Here is a 19616-nt window from a genome sequence, read left to right on the forward strand (position 1 = left end):
TACACATCAACCTTTTGGAGCTGAAAGCAATCAGACTAGCACTGAAGGCTTTTCTGCCCTCTGTACAAGGAAAGAATGTCCTGATAATGACAGACAACACAGTGGCCATGTACTACCTCAACAAAAGGAGGCGTAGGATCACTTCCACTGTGCAGAGAGGCAATGCAGCTCTAGTTCTGGGCAATGCAAGAAGGAATCTCTATCGGCATTTCATCTGCCGGAGAGCTAAACATGGCGGCAGACGCTCTGAGCAGGCAGAGTAGTCTCCCACGAATGGGAGCTAGCTCAGAAAGTCCTTAAAGAGATCGTCACCCTTTGGGGAAGCCCTCAAGTAAATCTTTTCGCGACCGGGACAAACCAGAAGTGCGAACTGTATTGCTCAAGGGAATTTCCCCCGAGAGAAGCTCTAGGGGACGCCTCCGTAGTGAACTGATTATTTCCACTCCTTTACGCGTTTCCTCCAGTCCCTGTGATTCCTCATGTAATCAGAAGGTTGAGAAAGTTCAGGAAAACCATGATCCTAATTGCCCCGGATTGGGCCTTGAGGACGGGGTACCCGGACCTTCTGGACATGTCCATCTGCCCTCCAATACGTCTTCCACAAAGAGAGTATCTTCTCTCGCAAGAGGAAGGTCGAGTTCTCCATCCAGAGGTAAAGACACTTGGCCTTCACGCATGGTTTCTGAGAGGCTAAGATATAAGGATTGGGACCTCCCGGATTACGTAAGGAGATTTTGCTTTCGGCCAGAAGGCCAGCAACAAAATCCCTGTACCGGTGCCGTTGGAATAAATTCAGTAACTGGTGCAGGAACAAGAATGTGGATCCATTTATTTTTAGTACTCCAACTACTTTCTTTTCTCTTGCACTTAGCCAATTTGGGGCTCCAAGATGGTACCATAAAAGGTTACTTGGCAGCACTATCGATCTTTAAGCACTCCTCGGAAGAGGTGTCCTATTTTAAAATGCCTTTAGTCATTCAATTCTTGAAAGGGTTGACAAATGTATACCCTCCGACACCTTTTCAGGTGCCCATCTGGGACTTAAATCTAGTCTTAACATTTCTCATGTGTGCTCCTTTCGAGCCCTTACATCCTTGCCCATTAAGACTGCTCACTCTTAAGACGATTCTGTTCATGGCTATAACATCAGCCCGCAGGATAAGTGAGTTGCAGGCACTATCTTGTAAGCCTCCTCACACCATTTTCCATAGGGACAAGGGAGTTTTAAAAGTTAAACCATCTTTCTTGCCTAAAATAGTGTCCGATTTTCATCTGTCACAGAAGATTTTTCTACCTTCCTTTTATCCTCCACCTGACGCTAGTAAGGAAGAGGAAAGGTTACATAGACTGGACCCAAAAAGGGCTCTGTTTCTATATTTCCAGATTGACAAATCTCTGACAATATGACCAACAATTTGTTGGATATACTGGGCACAAATTGGGCCTTGCAGTAACTAAACGAACTCTATCCAGATGGATAATTTTAGCCATCTCGGAGTGCTATAAATTAGCTGGAAAAGAGCCTCCGGATGGATTAAGGGCTCGTTCAACCAGAGGCATGGCAACTTCCACGGCCCTTCAGAGGGGTGTCCCTGTGCAGGATATTTGTGCAGCGTCCACCTGGTCATCAATGCACACCTTTTTAAAGCACTACTGCTTGGACTCTACTTCATACCAAGGAGGACTATTTGCAAAAGCTGTCCTTCATTCTATCCATAATTAAAAATTCTAGTACTCCCAACTCCAAAATGACCACTCTTATGGGAGTCATAAGATGAGGAATACGTGGGAGGACACAATCCATTCGAAGAACAAGTTACTTACCAACTGTAACGTTCTTTCGATTGGATTTTCCTCCCACGTATTCCTCATCAACCCTCCATCCTACCCCTCCATACAGTTTACGCCAGTTGCACTCTAACTTCCTTAAGAGCCTAAAGACTTAAAGCCTGATCAACTGATGCGACCATGAATACCGTAAAAACAGAACTGAGGTAACGGGCGCAGCTCGAGCCCTTTATACAGCGGATTATGTCGACGCCCGACGGCAGCCCTCGAGGGACATCCACTCTGCGGTCTCGAACACAGCGCCCCCTGGTGAAATTATTTTCCGAAGCAGCTGAAGCTGGGATACGATTATCATAAAATGAGGAATACGTGGGAGGAACATACAATCGAAAGAATGTTACAGTTGGTAAGTAACTTGTTCTTCGGGTGTAATAACTGCCCATCCATAGAATCAATGGTATTTGAATTCAGTAACCCAAGTGGTCTTCTTACCGACAACACTTCAAAAGAGGCCGTGCTTAACTGCAATATGCAACAATATATTTTCTAACACGGCTCACAGAGACGGGACAAAATCGCTACCTTCGCTTCATACTAGATGCTACGACAAACCAACAGGATCTCCTGTTCATGATTTAATACCTGCCTTGAAAAGGACCCACACGTTTTGGCTGAGCATTATTTGAAACTATTCTCAACTTTATAAATGCAAATAATTGGGTTTAACTACCATTGACTCGCGCATTAAATTCTAATGTTCTCAATAACCAATGCGATGGAATTTTAGGTTTTTTGAAATGTTCAGTTCTTGGTTGATTGCATCTTGGCGCTAAGCAGCACTGGAAGGCACTACCAGAGTGCATCTCAGAATCAAAACAAATGGGTTTTCAGAGAACGCCTAAGGGATAGGTGGTCCTCAATAATACAGAGTGACAGGGGGAGCGAATTCCACATTTTACCGGTGGCAATAGAAAGCTCTTGGCCACAAATCTCTGCATACTTTGCACGGGGGATTACAACTAGGCAAGAGTGAGGCATCGCCCAGACAGGGGCGTAGTGGTCGAATTCCTGTTGCAGGTATACTGCTCCCCTGCCACAGTAGGCCTGGTGGACCAGACAGAGTTTTAAGAGATCCGCTTGTCCACTGGAAGCCAATGGAGAATGGGGGTGACATGTGAATAGCGGGGGGGCCACTGTATCCACGGAGTTCTAGAGAACCTGAAGCCGGTGAATGAGGTAAGTTGGTTGCCCCGAATACAGTTCATTTCAGGCATCCAGGGCAGGGGCACAAGAGAAGCCACCACCAAGGCCCTGAGCTGCTTGGGTATACATGGAAGAACCTTCCTCAGAATGTTTAACTGAAAATGGCCTTGCTGGCAAACTGCGCTGATCTGCTTATCAGCGCAGAGGGTGGCAAGATATTTTAACTCTTGAGGTCTTTCACAACTGAGACCGGGATGGGGAATAGTCCAAGAGAGGAAGGTCAGAACATAGGGGTCCACAGGGCAGCTGCAGAGGGAGGGTCCACCACCAACCCCTCAGTTCTGTTGCAATTCAGCATGAGCCAGTTACTACTCATCCAATCCCCACAGCTGCCAGGCATGCCCTGAATCGGGATGCCGTCTCCAGAGGAGAGCTCCAAATGCACAATGATTTGAGTATCGCATCATATATGTTGTGGGGCACAAATCTTGCCAGATGGAGTTGACTCAGAGCCAGGCTGTGCTCTCTTGTGGTAAAAAAAACCTTGAAGACGGTGGACGCTGGAGATAGAATATTAAAAATGTGGAATCTATGGGAGGATGAGGAGGGAGGAAAGCCGCAGAGAGGCTCGGAGCGGGATAGCCACGCTTCCAGCCTCCTCATTGGCTGAGGGGCTGCCACGCCCCCCACCCTGGACAAGGCGGCTGGAATGTGTGTTGCATTCTGCTGGACTCTTGCCGGGTACTAATGATACTTAAACACATCCAGCAATGAAGTTCTCCAATTAGTTTTGCATATAAAAGCTATAGAGCTCAAAGATTATTAAATTGGCAGCAGCCCACAACCTATATTAATATTTCTCCAGCATGGGGTCTGGCATGGATTCACATGCTCATGAATATTCCCCGTCAGGCTGGGAATCCTCGGTAAAGAAAAAATCAGTATCAGTTTAGTTTCTGATCTGTCTTTCTTATTAGTAACCAATCACTGGTCTCTGGATCATACTGCCCCCAGCCAGTGACTGCCCTCTCCCTAAGCCTCGCCCCTGGCAGCCGTCCTCAGATTTTTACCGTACGTTCAAGTGTTGGGAGTCCTCGTGCTATAGCTCTCGAGCTTTTACTGCATTTTGCGTTTTTTCAAAGAGTTTAATCTAATTTTTTCGGTCAATCGAGCCTCAAGTTCCACCGTTTCTACTTCCGATCAACGGGGACCCGTTTCAGAATTTTATACGCCCCTCAAGGGTGAAGTTTTCGTCGAGTTACGCTTCTTGGAGGATTCCAGAAGTTTCTGAGGCCTACCACGCGGACATGGTCCAGGAGAAAGGAAGCTCGACACCCGGGTCCAAGCTGTTTAGGAACTGTCCTGGATGCGGATTACAGAATGTGTTCAAGGAGGACGAGCACTCGAGGTGCCTCTACTGTCTTCACAAGGACAAAACGCACGTGGAGAAGGACTGTGCGTTTTGCATGAACATGTCGGATCGGACTATGAGGGATCGTCGGACCCATCTCGCCAACTGGCTGGAAGGCAAGAGCCCAGCAGGTGAGAAGAATAAGAAGTCAGAGCGGTCTTCTAAGTCCTGTGAGGGCGCCCCGGCGACGGGGGCCCAAGAGACAGCAAAGCACCGCAAGACCGGGAGCACCGACCGGTCGGGCTCCTCGGCTGCCATGCAGGGCGCACCTTCACCGACGCCATTAACCACGAGCCAACACTCTGGCTCATGGAAGAGAAAATCCGAGAACCCGGCTAAGCTTCTGGAGAGGCCCTGGTCGATCTCGAAGGAACCGGCCGAAGGGGAGCAAGGTGGTGACCCTCCCCCTAATGTGAAAGCGCGCCCAAGGTGTTGAAGGCCTTGATTCAACAGGCCAAGGCCTCTATTGAGGGAGTCGCTGCGGCCCTGGCGAAGCCTGTGGAGGCGACCTCGGGGCCCAGAGTTTCCCTGCCTCCGTAGAGGGAATCCCCTTTTAAGCCCATCGAGAAGACCCCCGTGAAGACCCCGGTGGAAAAAGAGGGGGGGGCGGTGGCCGTTACGGACACAGCCTCCGAGGAGGAGCTGGTCGAAGTCGAAGAGGGACTAGACAAGAATTTGGAAGAGGCCCGGTCCCACGGGAGGGATCCCGACGAGGGTGGCGACGACGAGGCCCCTGTGGAGGAGGAGCAGCCGTCGCGCCCGTCTCAGCCCGAGCCACAGGACAACTCGGCGGCCATTTTGACGGCAATCCAAGCCTTATGCACAGAGATAAGGACGAGATTGCCCCTACCCCCGACGGACAACCCAACTGAACCGGGTCCGTCGGGGAGCTCTCCAAACAAGAGGATGATGTTTCATCCAGGCCTGCCCTTTCAGCACTCACGGCCCTCTCAGCCTTTGTCTCCTTCCCCGGTCTGGAGGGATGACACGGGACAGATACGGCCACGACGGGGACGGATGACGGTGGTGACGACGGGACTGACCTCCCGTCGCCGATTCCTCTGGCATCCCCGCCCGACGAAATTGGCTCCTTCCACGCCATGATTACCAGGGCATCTGAGCTTTTCCAGCTCTGCCCCGAAGAAAAGAAGGAAGGCTTCCTCTACCAACGGCACGAGGCCAAGAGGAAGACGGTCCTCGCGATGCCGTTGCTGGATGACATCTGGGACGAGGGACTTGCTCTCCTGAAGAACCCGTCCACGACGCCTGCCAAGAGGGACCAGTACGAGAAGAAGTACCGGGTCCCCGACGGCGCCCCTGTGTGCCTTAGAGCACAACCAACCCCAGATTCGGTCATCTCGGCAGCGGCCAAGAAGAAAACGGGGGGGGGGGCATCGGCTTCATCTTCAACTTCCCCACCGGACGGCGAGGGAAAGAAACTGGATGCCATGGGACGGCGAGTCATCTCGTCGGCAGCAACGACGATTAAGGCGGCCAAAACCCTAGCGATCATGGCCCGCTACGACAAGGAATTGTGGTACAAGATCGCCCCCCTGTTGGACTTCCTACCGGACGCAAGAGGGCAGAGGCCCTGGCGATCCTACAGGAAGGTGAGGTGGCGTCGGACCACGCCATAACAGTAGCCACGGACGTTGCCGACACCGGTTTCCGCCAGTTGGGCAACAGCGTTTGCCTTAGTCGGCGGGGGTGGCTCAAGGCGACGATTTCCACCAAGACGTGCAAGCCAGGTTTTGGACATGCCCTTCAACGGGAACAATCTGTTTGGAAAGACAATGGATGAGTCACTGCAGGCCATCAAGACCAACACAAGACGGCTCGGGCCTTGGGAGTTCTGCTGCAACGGTGGCCGTCCTTTCGGAACTCCGGAGGCAAGCAAGGTGCCTCCAAAGGATTCAGCGGCAGCTCCTCGAGGTACCATCAGGCGGCCCGTTCCCCATCGCAAGAAGCTTACAGGGGACGAGGCAAGTCAGGTGGATCTCACCGTCATCGCCAGGGAGGCCAAGGCGGCAAGGCCGCTTCCAAGCAGGACTGAACCGGCCGTTGCATCGGGCCCCCACTGAAGCACCCCAGTGGGAGGCCGGCTGACGAAGTTCCTCAGCGTGAGGGAGTCCATCTCCACCGACCGTTGGGTGCTGGATGCCCTGGCCCATGGGCGCACACTGGAATTTCTAAAGAAGTGCCCCCGAATTCTTCCCGTGGCCAGGAAGGAAAACCACGTCCCTCAACTGCTGCGAGAAGTAAGGGCAATGCTCAAGAAAGGAGCCATCAAGCTCGTCCCAAAGAGGCTCTGGGGCTCCAGAGTATACTCCAGATACTTCCTCGTCAGAAAGAAGACAGGAGGATGGCGTCCCATCCTGGACCTGCGTCGACTAAACAGATACATCAAGGCACAGAAGTTCCGGATGGTCACTCTCCAGCACGTACTGGGCCAGCTGGAGGAAGGCGACTTCCTATCGTCGTTGGATTTGGAGGATGTGTACTTTCACATCCCCATACTAAAAGGACACCGAAAGTTTCTCCGGTTTGTGGTCCAGGGACGGCACTACCAGTTCAAGGCCCTCCCATTCGGATTGAAGTCGGCGCCCAGGGTGTTCACCAAGTGCCTAGGTCCAGTGGTGGCGCGGCTGCACCTGCAAGGGATCCATGTATACCCCTACCTGGACGATTGGCTCATCTGAGCAAGGACAAGGGAGCTCGTCGTCGAACACAGCGAAGACCGTCGGGCTGCTCACGGACCTGGGATTCTCCATCAACTTCCCCAAATCCCACCTGGCTCCGTCGCAGGTCGCACTGTTTCTGGGAGCCAGGCTCGATACAGTAGCGCGATTGGCCTCGCTGTCGGAGGAAAGGACGAAGGCCATCCTGGGCAAGGTGCAGCGTCTGCTGGCCACGGACGTGGCCAGGGTGAGGTCCATCAAGTCCCTTCTCGGGATGATGTCCTCATGCATCTACCTGGTGCGCCTGTGCAGGCTTCGAGGACAAGATCTCGCTCAACGAGGTATTCCGCCAAGCAATTCGGTGGTGGGGCACCTGCGCGCATCTCGCGGTGGGCATGGACTTTCAGACCCCAGCACACCAGGTGACGGTGACGACGGATGCCTCCCTGGAGGGGTGGGGAGCGCACACCAGAGATCTTCACGCGAGAGGCCTCTGGCTACCGGAGGAGAGGGCGCTCCACATCAACATACTGGCGCTCCGGGCGGTGTTCTGGGCCCTCAGGTCATTTCTCCTGTCCCTGAAGGGCAAGGTGGTGAGGATCTTCACGGACAACACAACCACGATGTTCTACATCCGGAAGCAGGGAGGAACAAGATCCCCAGCCCTGTCCAAGGAAGCCCAGGATCTGTGGCACTGGGGCGTTGCCCAGGGGATGTTTCTGGTACCCTTTCATCTGGCAGGGACAAACAACACGATCGCCGACTCGCTCAGCATGGAGCTGCGCTCGTGCCATGAGTGGGAACTGCGGCAGGATCAAGTTGATCGACTCAACGATGGGGCAAACCCCAGATCAACCTGTTTGCGACGGCGACAAACTCCCAAGTGCCATAGGTACGCCAGCAAGTTTCCACAGCCGAGGAGCATGGGCGATGCTTTCTCGTTCCCCTGGGACGGCCTGTTCCTGTATGCGTTCCCTCTGTTGCTACTGCGACTCATCAACCAGCTCAAACGGTCCCGGTGCAGGATGATCCTCGTTGCACCGGCGTGGCTGAGGCAGATCTGGTTCCCGGACCTTCTGGACTTGTCAGCGTCCCCACCAGTCAAACTGTCGACGGACGCAGATCTTCTCTCCAGAGAAGGAGGCGCCATCCTTCATCACAACCCGGAGTCGCTGAACTTGCAGGCCTGGCTCCTGCAGCACTAGAGTCTGGAGGGTACGATATCCCGGCGGACTGCAGAGAGGTTCTTGCAAAGGCCAGGGCGTCCTCAACTCTCGAGTGCTACAGACACAAGTGGAAGAGGTTCTTTGTCTGGTGCCGTGCACAGAAGATTAACCCTCTACGGATTACGGCCCCTCAAGTGCTACCGTACTTACTGTCGCTGGCCAAAGCTGGACTAGCTCATGCTTCCATCAAGATGCATCTGGCAGCGATTTCCCGATACACCAGAACTGCAGGACGGTCATCCATGTGGTCTCATCGTCTGGTGAAGCAGTTTATGAAAGGACGATTCCGATCGTTCCCGTCAGTGAAGGCTCCAGCCCTGGCGTGGGAGCTCAACGTGGTGCTGACCAGGCTCATGGGCCCACCATTTGAGCGTTTGCATTTGGCTCCATTGAAGTTCCTGTCGTGGAAGACAGCGTTCCTTGTGGCCATCACCTCCGCACGACGCCTGGGAGAGATTCAGGCCCTATCCTGCAAGCCTCCATACTTTTCATGAGACGAGGGTGGTGCTGAGGACGCACCCCTCCTTCATGCCCAAGGTGCCGTCGGACTTCCATCTCAAAGAGCCCTTGGTGTTACCAGTTTTCTTCCCGTCGCCTTCATCGCCGGCTGAGAGGACTTTGCACTCGCTGGATGTAGCTAGAACGCTGAAGTTCTACGTGGATCGAAAGAAGAGTTTTCGGAAGACGTCACAGCTGTAGGTGAACTTTGGACCTGTGAACCAAGGGAAAGCTCTCTCGAAGGCTTCCATTTCCAGATGGCTCTCTGGCTGCATCATGCACTGTCGCCGGTTGGCAAACCGACCGTTGCCCGGCCGTCCAAGAGCCCATTCGACCAGAGCGATCGCTGCTACCTTGGCGGTCTTGTCTGGTGTACCCCTGCTGGACATCTGCAGGGCTCCTCCGTGGAGGTCGACGCACACCTTCACGAGATTCTACTGCGTCGACCGGAATTCCAGGGAGGGTTCCAGAGTCGGCCAGGCAGTGCTGCGCAACCTGTTCGCCTGAAGGTGGGCCTGGTGAGGAAGTAAAAGTTGCTTAATGTTGAGTAATGCTTAATGTTGAGCCTTTGCCACTTCCCGTGGTTGTGCATGTGTGTACTGCTATGTATTCTTATATTGATGAGCATGTGAATCCATGCCAGACCCCATGCTGGAGAAGGAACAAGTTACTTACCTGTAACTGTTGTTCTCCAGCATGGGTCTGGCATGGATTCACATGCGAACCCTCCCTCCTACCCCTCTGCGGCTCTTCACTTGGTCATACTGCCACTTTACGTGCTATCAAATCTGAGAATGGCTGCCAGGGGCGGGGCTTAGGGAGAGGGCAGTCCTTGGCTGGGGGCAGTATGACCCAGAGACCAGTGATTGGTTACTACTAAGAAAGACAGATCAGAAACGAAACGGATACTGATTTTTTCTTTACCAAGGATTTCCAGCCTGACGACGGGGAATATTCATGAGCATGTGAATCCATGCCAGACCCATGCTGGAGAACAAGTTACAGGTAAGTAACGTGTTCCTTCTATAATAGCTGTAAATGATCTTTTAAAAAACCTGCTTTGTGATTTCTGTGTAATGATTTAATCAATTTTGCAAGGTCCAACAAAGCCATTGTTGACTTCGTTAGATGTTAATTTGGCCCACAACTAATGGTTGAGGATTACTTGCCAATCTACATTTTTAAATTAATGCCACTGTACATTAAATATGTTGTGTGTTTTAACAGGGCTCCTTGTTCCAAACTTCAAGTAGTCTGGCACCCAATATATCCCTCTCTTGGAAACGTGTCAAAGGTTGTGAACCCAGTGATCCAACCGGAGCAGAGCAAAGAACTATTATCTTAATATCAACCGGTATTTATTTTTATTTTGTATTAAGAGCTGTTTTAATGTTGTAAACAAGCATGTACTGAACCTTTATTTTGAGTTTCTTTTACCTTTCATTTTTCTAAGCAGTACGTTTTCTAGTTCTAATTGATGGTCCAATAAATCCCCACTAGTAGTGGGCGGATGCACCCGTTGCCTGACAAAGCACTTCACCCGATGAATCTCTTTAAATATGAAAAGTGCAGAGAAAAGGAAGGGATATCCAGTAGGTATTGTCAAACGTAGCGGGTGGCATGCACATTTTGAGAACACGTCAGGTGGCCTGTTATTGGTTCCACGGTCTAGCTTGTAGCTGAATTAGTTAAGAACCTCTCAAATTTCCATGGAACCAGAGTGATCCAGATAACCTTTACAAAAATAAACCTATTTTAGAGGTGCCAGTTGTTAGGACAGTGTTTCTAAAGTTCAACTAAGGGCTTCATAAAATGATATCTGAGGTAATACAGACACTCCACTCTTAGTATAAGGCTGTACCACCTGAGAATGTTTGGTAGCGTAGACAGACCAGCCAGGCATATCTTAGGAGGGAGAGAGGCTGTAGAGAAGTACTAAGAAATTGAAGCATACATATGGTCCAAAGAAACACTGATAACACGCATGTATTGTAAAAATAAAAGTTTATTATAAATACATGTAGGCAAAGCTAAATCTTTGGAAAGTTAAGTACCATTATATATTATATAGCACAACAATAAAAACCAACTCAATACTTATGGTATACAAACCAAAGTATAATCTTATTTAGAGGAGCATTCTGCAAGTCAAGGTTAGTCAAACCTATTGATAGACATTCAGAATGGCAATATGCTATTCCTAGGGAGTAAAACCAGATTAGTTATACTTTTAGAATACAATAAGTAATTCAAGGGCAGCAGACCCTATTGGTCCAAACCTAGTGTTATTCAGTTCCAAGAATCACTTACTTAGTCCAACATTGTTACAAGTATATATCTAGCAACACATGTAACTTTCTTCAGTTAGGAATGCCTAATTTCTTGTCCCGTGAGGATAGGATAGCTCAGCGGCAACGTGCTCCCCTTGGAAGCAAGAAGAAAACGGAGCAACACAGGTTCGATCCCCGGGTCCGCGCTTAGAAACCTCTGGGTATTAAGCACGTTATAAATAACCTATCATATCATACAGTTACTACACCACTATTAGTTTTAAGAACCCAGTTCACAGCTAGTAATATATACCTCTTATACTTTTCAGAGAGGCAGTCAGCTTCTCATGGACCTGGTAACTTATTTTAGAAGTACTCTAAAGCAATTCAAGGTAAGCATAACCCAATGTTACAGTTTTAGAAGAGCAGCAGCTAGTCAATTTCAGCATAACCTATTGGTATATAAACTATTACACTATTTCTAGTACAGGAATAGGCAGTTAAACCAATTATACTTTTCAGTTTCCCAGATCAGTAAGAACTCTAGCAGCCTTTTAAGAAAGGCAATCAGCAGTTCAAGGTAAGTAAGACCTATATTCTTTTTAGAGGGGCAGTATACAACTCTTAGACAACTTAGAACTTCAGGACTATTTTAGAAATGTACTAAAGCAGATTAGGGGAAGCAAAACCCAATAGTATACTTTTAGAACAGCACATAGCTATTCAAGGTGAGTAACCCTATTGGTAAGATTCTACACTCTTTCACTTAAGAAATGATAAAACTACCATCTGTTACTTTTTTCTAAGAGTTGAACACTATTTCAAAGTAAGTAAAACAAGGTATATACTTTTTTAGAGTGGCATTAAGCAACTCAAAGGTAAGTAAAAACTTAAGGACACTTTGTAAGCTATTATGTTCATGGATCAAAGTTACACACTAACACCTTTACAAGTAGGTACTTTTCACACTTATCTTTTCAAGATAGACGCCTTATCTTTTTAAGTCCTTCCCTATTCTATGGCATGAGTTTTCTCAGAGGCAGAAGAGGGACCCTAGTCGTGTAGGAGTTAGCAGGTCAGGATAGGGTTCAGATCCAGGAAGGTCAGAGTTTCAGAGGATATCTCTGTGAACAAGTAACAGCTTCAGAGTTGGTGTAAATTGTTCATGGAATTCACAGAAGGCTCCCTGTATACATTCCAGCTTTGGGCCTGGCTAATGGTATGGGTGAACTCCTAAACACACAAATCACCCACTCTGCCAATCAGGATCGACACAAGCCTTAAGGTAGGTATTACCAAAGCCAACACAGTACCTCAGCAAAGAAGAGTAGCTTAAAGGTGGTTGTCTTCCTGAGGCAGCAGCACAGGACCCAGTACCTGGATTCTTGGGCATGGTCACGAACGAACGGACACTGAATTGGAACTGGCAACAGCAGTCTAAAGGATTCGGTTCCAACAAAGGATTCTTCAAGGCTCCTAAACGCTCTGTGAATTTGGCGCCCTTTTGCAGGTACCTGAATAAAAACGAATATCGCTGGTCGGATTCTCCTCACTTATCTGGTCCTGCACTGCACTCTGGTGAGGGAAATTCAAGGATTCTAATCATGTCTCTGGAGGTCCAGCAGGGGTCCATCAATGTTTCGGCAGGAATCAGACTTCAGAAAACCATGCATGTCCATTGTACCCATCGTCCTTCACTCGTCAAGGTTCCTCAGATTGTTTTTTTCCGCCAATGTAGTTGGATGTTAGTTTGCAGAGTTCTTCAGGCTGATGGCTTTGATTATAAAAAGTTGATCTTAGACTTACTTACTATTCTTTGAGGAATCGCCCATCGCAAGATATTCTGCAGCAGAGCTCAACGGACGGACCCATAGTCGATGATGGCCAAACAATCGCCTCGACGTCCACTGAACCGTGGCCTCCACAGGCCTCACCGGGCCCTTCACAGTGACTTCTCCTTTTAGAGAATGCCTAATTTCTTCCTGTAATAGGAAGTACCCCTGGGTAGACACACACAGGGTGTGTAACTGCTGTCTCCCATGGGATCACCAACGAAAAGAACTGAAATCTTGCAAGCGCTTTCAACCCAAACATGAAAGGACCGTATAATTAAACACTTGGCCCCGCCCACGCCATGCAGGCCGATGCCTCCATTGACGTGGAGGGAGCTTCCAGTGATGTCAGTGTCCTAAGTGAGGGCGAACAGGATCCAGAGACTCCCACGTGCGAGCCCCTGACTCCATTAAGCAGGCCAACGCAGGTGACACAAACACACACATTACACGCCACTCCAAGCACACATCCCACGGCTGACTGTCGACCACAATGTTGACCGCTGAAAGCCACGTGGTGTCAAACGGAAGGTCTTCAAAAACATCCCTGTCTTCTGAGCCATCGCGTTCGCCGCATGGCATGCTTCAGAAACAGACCCACAAGTCTGTTTCTGACACCACGCAAAAAACAGACACCCTTTTGCACGCTGAAAGGTGCTTTGATGGCCCCTTCCACTACCTCCAAAATGAGAGAACTCATTAAAAAAACACATCCCGGGCACTCTTTTAAAATCCAGGACACTGAAATCCACTAACGATTCAATGCCTCAACCGTCTCAGCCCTCCACTTCAAGATAGTAGCCCCTCTAGGTCTAAGGACACCACTATACCCTAAGACACCCTTTCAGGGACCATGCATCACAAGGAGCCTACACCCTAGCGGAACAGTACTACCTCAGTATTCCCAAGGTCATCTGTGTGGACCCCAGAAAACTTTGATAGGGTCATGAGGAAGATGCCGCCTTTCGTAGACTTTATGGACTGGCACCCTATAGAACTGTTTAGTATTGAGGGCCCATATCACAGTTTGGGATGAACCAGGAGCCAAGAAGGCACACCTGGACAGTGTTCAACCCAGACACTCCACCCAGAGCCAGGCTAACCCTTGGCTCCCTCTCAGGACTTATATTTTGTTGACACCTCAGGTTCACTTGACAAGGGGACCATTATTCTCAGGACCAGAATAACCAAGACCAATTTTACGATGATGAAGATGATGCCTACGAGTCACAAGACCACCAAGATCAACCAGTGGCTGACTCCCAGGTCGACAATCTGCTCCAATACAATGAGCTGCTCCTCGAGGCAGCAGAACATTTCAACATAGACACCCAAGAGGACCCAAGTTGATAAGGACTTTGTGGAGGAGATTCTTGGACACAAGAAGTCTGCAACACAATTAATTCCCCTCCTGCAATCTATTCAGAGGCGCATTCAACCCTCTCCTAACGTCAAACCAGACTCGAGCAGTCAATCACCGCATCTAGAAAGTGTTCAGACTGGCCCCTACCAACCCTCTACACATCAGGGGTCAGCTGAAAACCAACTCCCTAGGGCAGGTACACCTCTAGCCTCTACTGAGGCTCCACCAGATAAAGAAAGTAAAACGATGTACACTTTTGGCAGGAAAGTGGCTTCCTCGGCTGCCTACCAGACTTTCATAGCCAACAATACCATCCTTTTGGCTAGCTACAGTTGCCATAAGGGGGATGATCTGATACTGCAAATTGACGGTCCCAGAGCTCCTAAAATCTCAGCTGCTAAAGACTGTAACCAAAGGCAAACAGGTAGCATCCTAAAAAACCTGGATGTCGTGGACAACGCAGGCCGTATCATAGCTAAAGGCACGCTCATTAAGCGTCCTTTCACAATTCGCCCACGCATGGGAGATCACCACGTCAGACAAGTGGGTGTTGTCCACCGTGGAGGGCAAATATTGTATAGAACTTTGACAAAAACCACCCAACCACCTGACAAAGCGCAACACCGGAAGAGAGGCATATATTATTGGAGGAAGTGAAAGCCCTGCTGGACAAAGACAACATAGAGTTTATCCCAGCAAACCATTTAAACAAGGCTATTTATTCAACGTACTTCCTTGGGCCAAAGAAAGACCGAACAATGTACCCGATACTAGACCTGCGCCTAGCAAACACATGTCAAGCCACAAACATTTTGCATGACCACACTTTGGGAAGTGATTCCCTTCTAAAGCAGGGGGACTACATGGCAACATTGGATATGAAAGATGCATACTTTCATATTTCAATGTTCCCAGCGCACAGAAAATACTGTGCTTCCAGATAGTGGGAGAACACTACCAATTCAAGGTGCTCTCCTTCGGCATAGCCTCGGCTCCAAGGGTGTTCACGAAAGTGCTAGCAGTAGTGTAGACGCACCTACGCAGAGAGCCCTTCCCCAGGTACCCTCATCTACACGACTGGCTGATAACAGGGGAGACCCCTCATTTGTAAATTCAGCACCCAGAGAACTATCAACCTTCTGTTCCAATTAGGTTTCTCCATCAAAGAGGAAAAAAATCAAGTCTCGTACCCAGTGAAACAAAATAATTGTTGGGTGCAATTATAAAGACAAGGGACGGTTTGGTCTTCACCTCAAATGAGAGTTCAGAACATGCTGCTGCAGATACCTCAATATCTAGCCGGTCGCCAGATAACTGTACGCAAAGCAATGCACCTGCTTGGGATGATGGCCTCATGCATCTACCTAGTTCCACACACGTGGATAGGCTTGCGCCCAATGCAAGAGTGGTTAGCAAAACCATGGTTTCTGGCAAGCAGACAATGAGACGATCTAGTGGTTTATTCGCTAACCCTGGTACAGGCTATTCACTTGTGGTCCAAAGACAATTTATTGAAGGGAAAACCCTTTTGCAGTCTACTAGTTCAAGCAATGCCAACGACAGACCCCTCAATCTCCAGATCGGGATCCCAGTTCCTTCACCAAAAAGTTCATGGGCAGTGAACACAAACTGCAGCCCAAAACCACATCAACCTTCTAAAACTTGAAAAGGCTCTGCAAGCTTTTCAGCAGCATCAACTAGGTCAGACAATACAAGTCCTCACAGACAGCACCACGGCCATGTTCTACCTAAACAAACAAGGAGGCAAACACTCTCCAAGTCTGTCCAAACTATCCCAAACTATTTGAAACTGGGCACTCGAGCGGAACATGTTCACGTTCCAGGGGAACTCCATGCTCTAGCAGATTCTCTAAGCAGAAATCCTCTTCCAGAAGAACACAAGTGGCCGAGATATTCTAGACAATATATTTTCCCGTGGGGTTATCTCCCTTTAGACTTGTTCGGCCACAAGCCAAAAATGCACAATGACCAGACTTTGCATCAAAGTTTCCCCAACCAGGATCCAAGGGGAACGCCCTGTGGATGAGCTGGTCACAGAAATTTGCCTACGCTTTTCCTCCAACACCTCTCCTTAGCAGGATAGTGCACAAGATGCACCAAGAACAAGTCACTCTAATCGCTCCCAGGTGTCAAGACAACCATTGTTTCCACACCTACTGAAACTAGCAACGCGCAAACCGATCACGCTCCCGTGCCCTTTCAACATGGTGTCCCAGCACCAGGGGTCAATACTCCATCCACATCCTCAATCCATGAACTTAGCAGCTTGGCTCCTAAAGTCAGCGTTTGAGAACCTAAACCTTCCACAGAAGTGTATGGACATCCTTAAGGAAGCACGTAAACCCAACACCAGCCATGGTTACTTTAACAATTGGAAGAGGTTTGTCATCTGGTGCAGAACGCAATCCTTAAAACCAATTGAATGCTCAGCTTTAAACATTCTACATTACATGCTTTATCTACTAGACTCTTGCCTAGTATTTAACTCTTTTAAAGTACACCTATCGGCACAGTCCGCGTACACCACCTCACAAAACAAGTTATCTTGGTAGAAAATCACTGTTATCAAGGCTTACATGGAAGAAGTAAAGAGACTATAGCCTCCCATCTCTAACCCTCCACCAGAGTGGGGCCTTAATGTACTTTCAAAGCTCATGGGTCCTCCTTTCGAGCCCATCCACAAGGACAGCCTAACAAACTTAACCTACAAGATTGCCTTTCTAGTAGCCATCACCTCCATAAAACGAGTGAGTGTGACAGACAACGTCGGAAACAGGAATGCAGTAAAATACATAAAATCCTTTATTCGGGTAACCGCTTGGTGGATATAACTTCAAAAAAGTAATTCAGAAAGTCCTTAATTCAGTGAAGCTGTCCTTCTTAGATGAAAGTAAGGGTGTCCTCTTCTTCCTGGGTTGAAGGGATCAAGGCTGTTAATAGGCCCAGGGATATTTCCTTTACTCGTTCGAAATGTGTGTCTCCTTGAGGAATCAGAGACAACATGCCACTTAGTAACATTGTTGCTGGTCTTTATGGGAAAGTCGTGAGCCCTTGCCCAATTGCAATCCTTGTTGCTGCCGAATTCAAATACAGGAGGCCCGCCCCTTCCCAACCCACGATTTCCATGGCCACCATAGCCCATTACTGCTGCCACCGTGATGTTGAGCAGCCTTGCCCCCCTTCCCTCCATTGCAACAGCCGGCCGGCGGCTGGGGTTTTCAGGGGTCCTCACCGCCACCATGGAAGACGGACTTTGATCCTGTCGCCAGTTGTGGCTCCTGGTAAGTGCGTTCTTCGACCATCTCGTTTCCAGAGCAGGAGAGGTGCCGCATTCCAACCTTGTCGTCCAAATTCTTCTGCATGATTGTACCTACTTATTCCACCCCGCGGCTGGCAGCCCTTCTTGCACCGTTGTTCTGCTCTCCCTGCAGCGAGGTTCATGCTGCCGATCTCAACCCCCGTAAGACCCCTCTGGCCAGTACACACCTTAGTCTTGTAAAGGGGTAACCTGTCACCCCCACCGACGGACCTAGCCGTTCGGGCAGATCAGTGGAACGTGAAAGATGGTCCGGGACAGCCTGGAAGGAAGCAGGTTCGTCCCGCGTACGGAAACAAAAAGGCTGAAGGGTCAGAAGCCACCGTAGAACCCGATGGTTGGAGTCCTTCTGGGTTGACCGCCACCTCAGTGGAGCATGGTCGGTGACAATGGTAAATGGACAACCAAGTAGATAATAGCGCAAGGATTCCACGGGCCATTTTATAGCGAGACGCTCATTTTCAATCGTAGATTAGGCCACTTTGTGAGGAAGAAACTTGCGACTAATAAAGGCCACGGGCTGTAAGTCGTCCTTAGAACCCTGCGAGAGGACTGCTCCGAGACCAGTTCCTTACGCATCGGTCTGCAGTAAGAAATGTTGTTAAAAATCTGAACATCTCAACACTGGCAGAGAGGAGATCATGCTTTTAAGTTCCATGAAAGCTGCCACTGCTCTTTCATCTGAGGTGAGATGACCTGAGTGGGACGACTTCGGGGCCTCTGAGCGTGTCACTATGGTGGAGAACAAAGGGATAACATGACAATAACGCACAAAACCTAGGAAGGCTCGTACCACCTTCTTGTGGGTGGGTATAGGTAGTCGTAGAATGGCCTCTACTTTATCCACTTGGGACATATTTCACCTCTCTCTATGGTGTACCCCAGGTATCTGGTCTGGCTACTTGCTAGAACTGTCTTTTTCAGGTTGATGTGTAGACCACAGTTCTTCAGGGTTGTTACCACCATGCAAAGGTTTTACAGATGTTCGGACCATGTACGATTGAACACAATGATGTCATCCAGATACGCTGATGTGTTGTCCTCGTGAGGTACCAGAATCTTGTCCATGAGGGATTGGAAGGTGGCGGGTCACCATGAAGACTGAAAGGGAGGACTGTGAACTGATAGAACCCCTTTGGACTTTAGAAAGAAGTTTTCGGCCGATCTTCCATCCGCAGGGCTATCTGCCAGTAGCCTTTTGTCAAGTCTATTGTGCTCAGATAATGTACCGCTCCCAGTCGTTCCAAAAGTTCATCTATTCGTGGCATGGGGTAGGCTGAGATAGAAATCCGTTGCTGAAGGTCCATGCCAAAACTAATAGGACCGTCTGGTTTAGGTACCAAGACTACAGGTGAACACCAGGGGCGTGATGAAAGTTCGATGAAGCCCATTTTAATCATCTTTTATTTCCCTTTTACTTCATTCCTCTTGGCTTCTGGTATTCAGTAGGGTCTCATCTGTATAATTTTTCCAGAGACTCTATCGATAGAATGTTCTAAGAGTTTTGTTATTCCAGTTAAGTGAGAAGAAAAGTGGACCAATGGTTTCATGGTTTGAATAACTTCCTGTTTGGACTGGGGCATCACATCCGTACCCAACTGTATGTCTTGCATACCCAAGGGTTCACCCTTTTGGAACTGTTCAGTGTTGGTTTATTCGGAGAGGATCAATGAGACATTATTTACCCGGTCTTTCCATTCTTTCAATAGATTGACATGATAGTTTTTATCCTGTCTACATGGTTGGTGAACAAGATAGTTCACTGGTCCTAAAACCGACTTTGAGGTATGCCCCTCTGGGTTGTGCAAGCATTTTATTGCTACTAGTTGGAAGTAACACCAGTACTTTGTCTCCAGACTTGAAGCTTCTCATATTGGAAGAACGGTTATAATACTTTTCCTGTTTCTCCTTTGCTCATCCCAGATGCGTTTGGGATAGATCTTTCAAGGCATCTGAGTGGTTATGTAATTCATCCACATATATGGCCTGGGGTCGGTCAATTCCCTTCTC

General features: G+C 49.0%; 1 protein-coding gene across 2 annotated transcripts in view; it reads left to right on the forward strand.

Moving 5' to 3' along the window:
• Positions 1-19616, forward strand: part of HIF1A (hypoxia inducible factor 1 subunit alpha) — a 650717-nt gene that overhangs the window by 598731 nt on the left and 32370 nt on the right. For both annotated transcript variants that reach the window (XM_069638929.1, XM_069638928.1), the window contains exon 14: positions 10032-10158. In XM_069638929.1, the coding sequence (XP_069495030.1) occupies positions 10032-10158 (127 nt within the window). The remainder of the gene's footprint in view (positions 1-10031; positions 10159-19616) is intronic.

The sequence above is a fragment of the Ambystoma mexicanum genome, chromosome 14, assembly GCF_040938575.1.
Source record: "Ambystoma mexicanum isolate Mex_15411 chromosome 14, UKY_AmexF1_1, whole genome shotgun sequence".
Lineage (NCBI taxonomy): Eukaryota > Metazoa > Chordata > Amphibia > Caudata > Ambystomatidae > Ambystoma > Ambystoma mexicanum.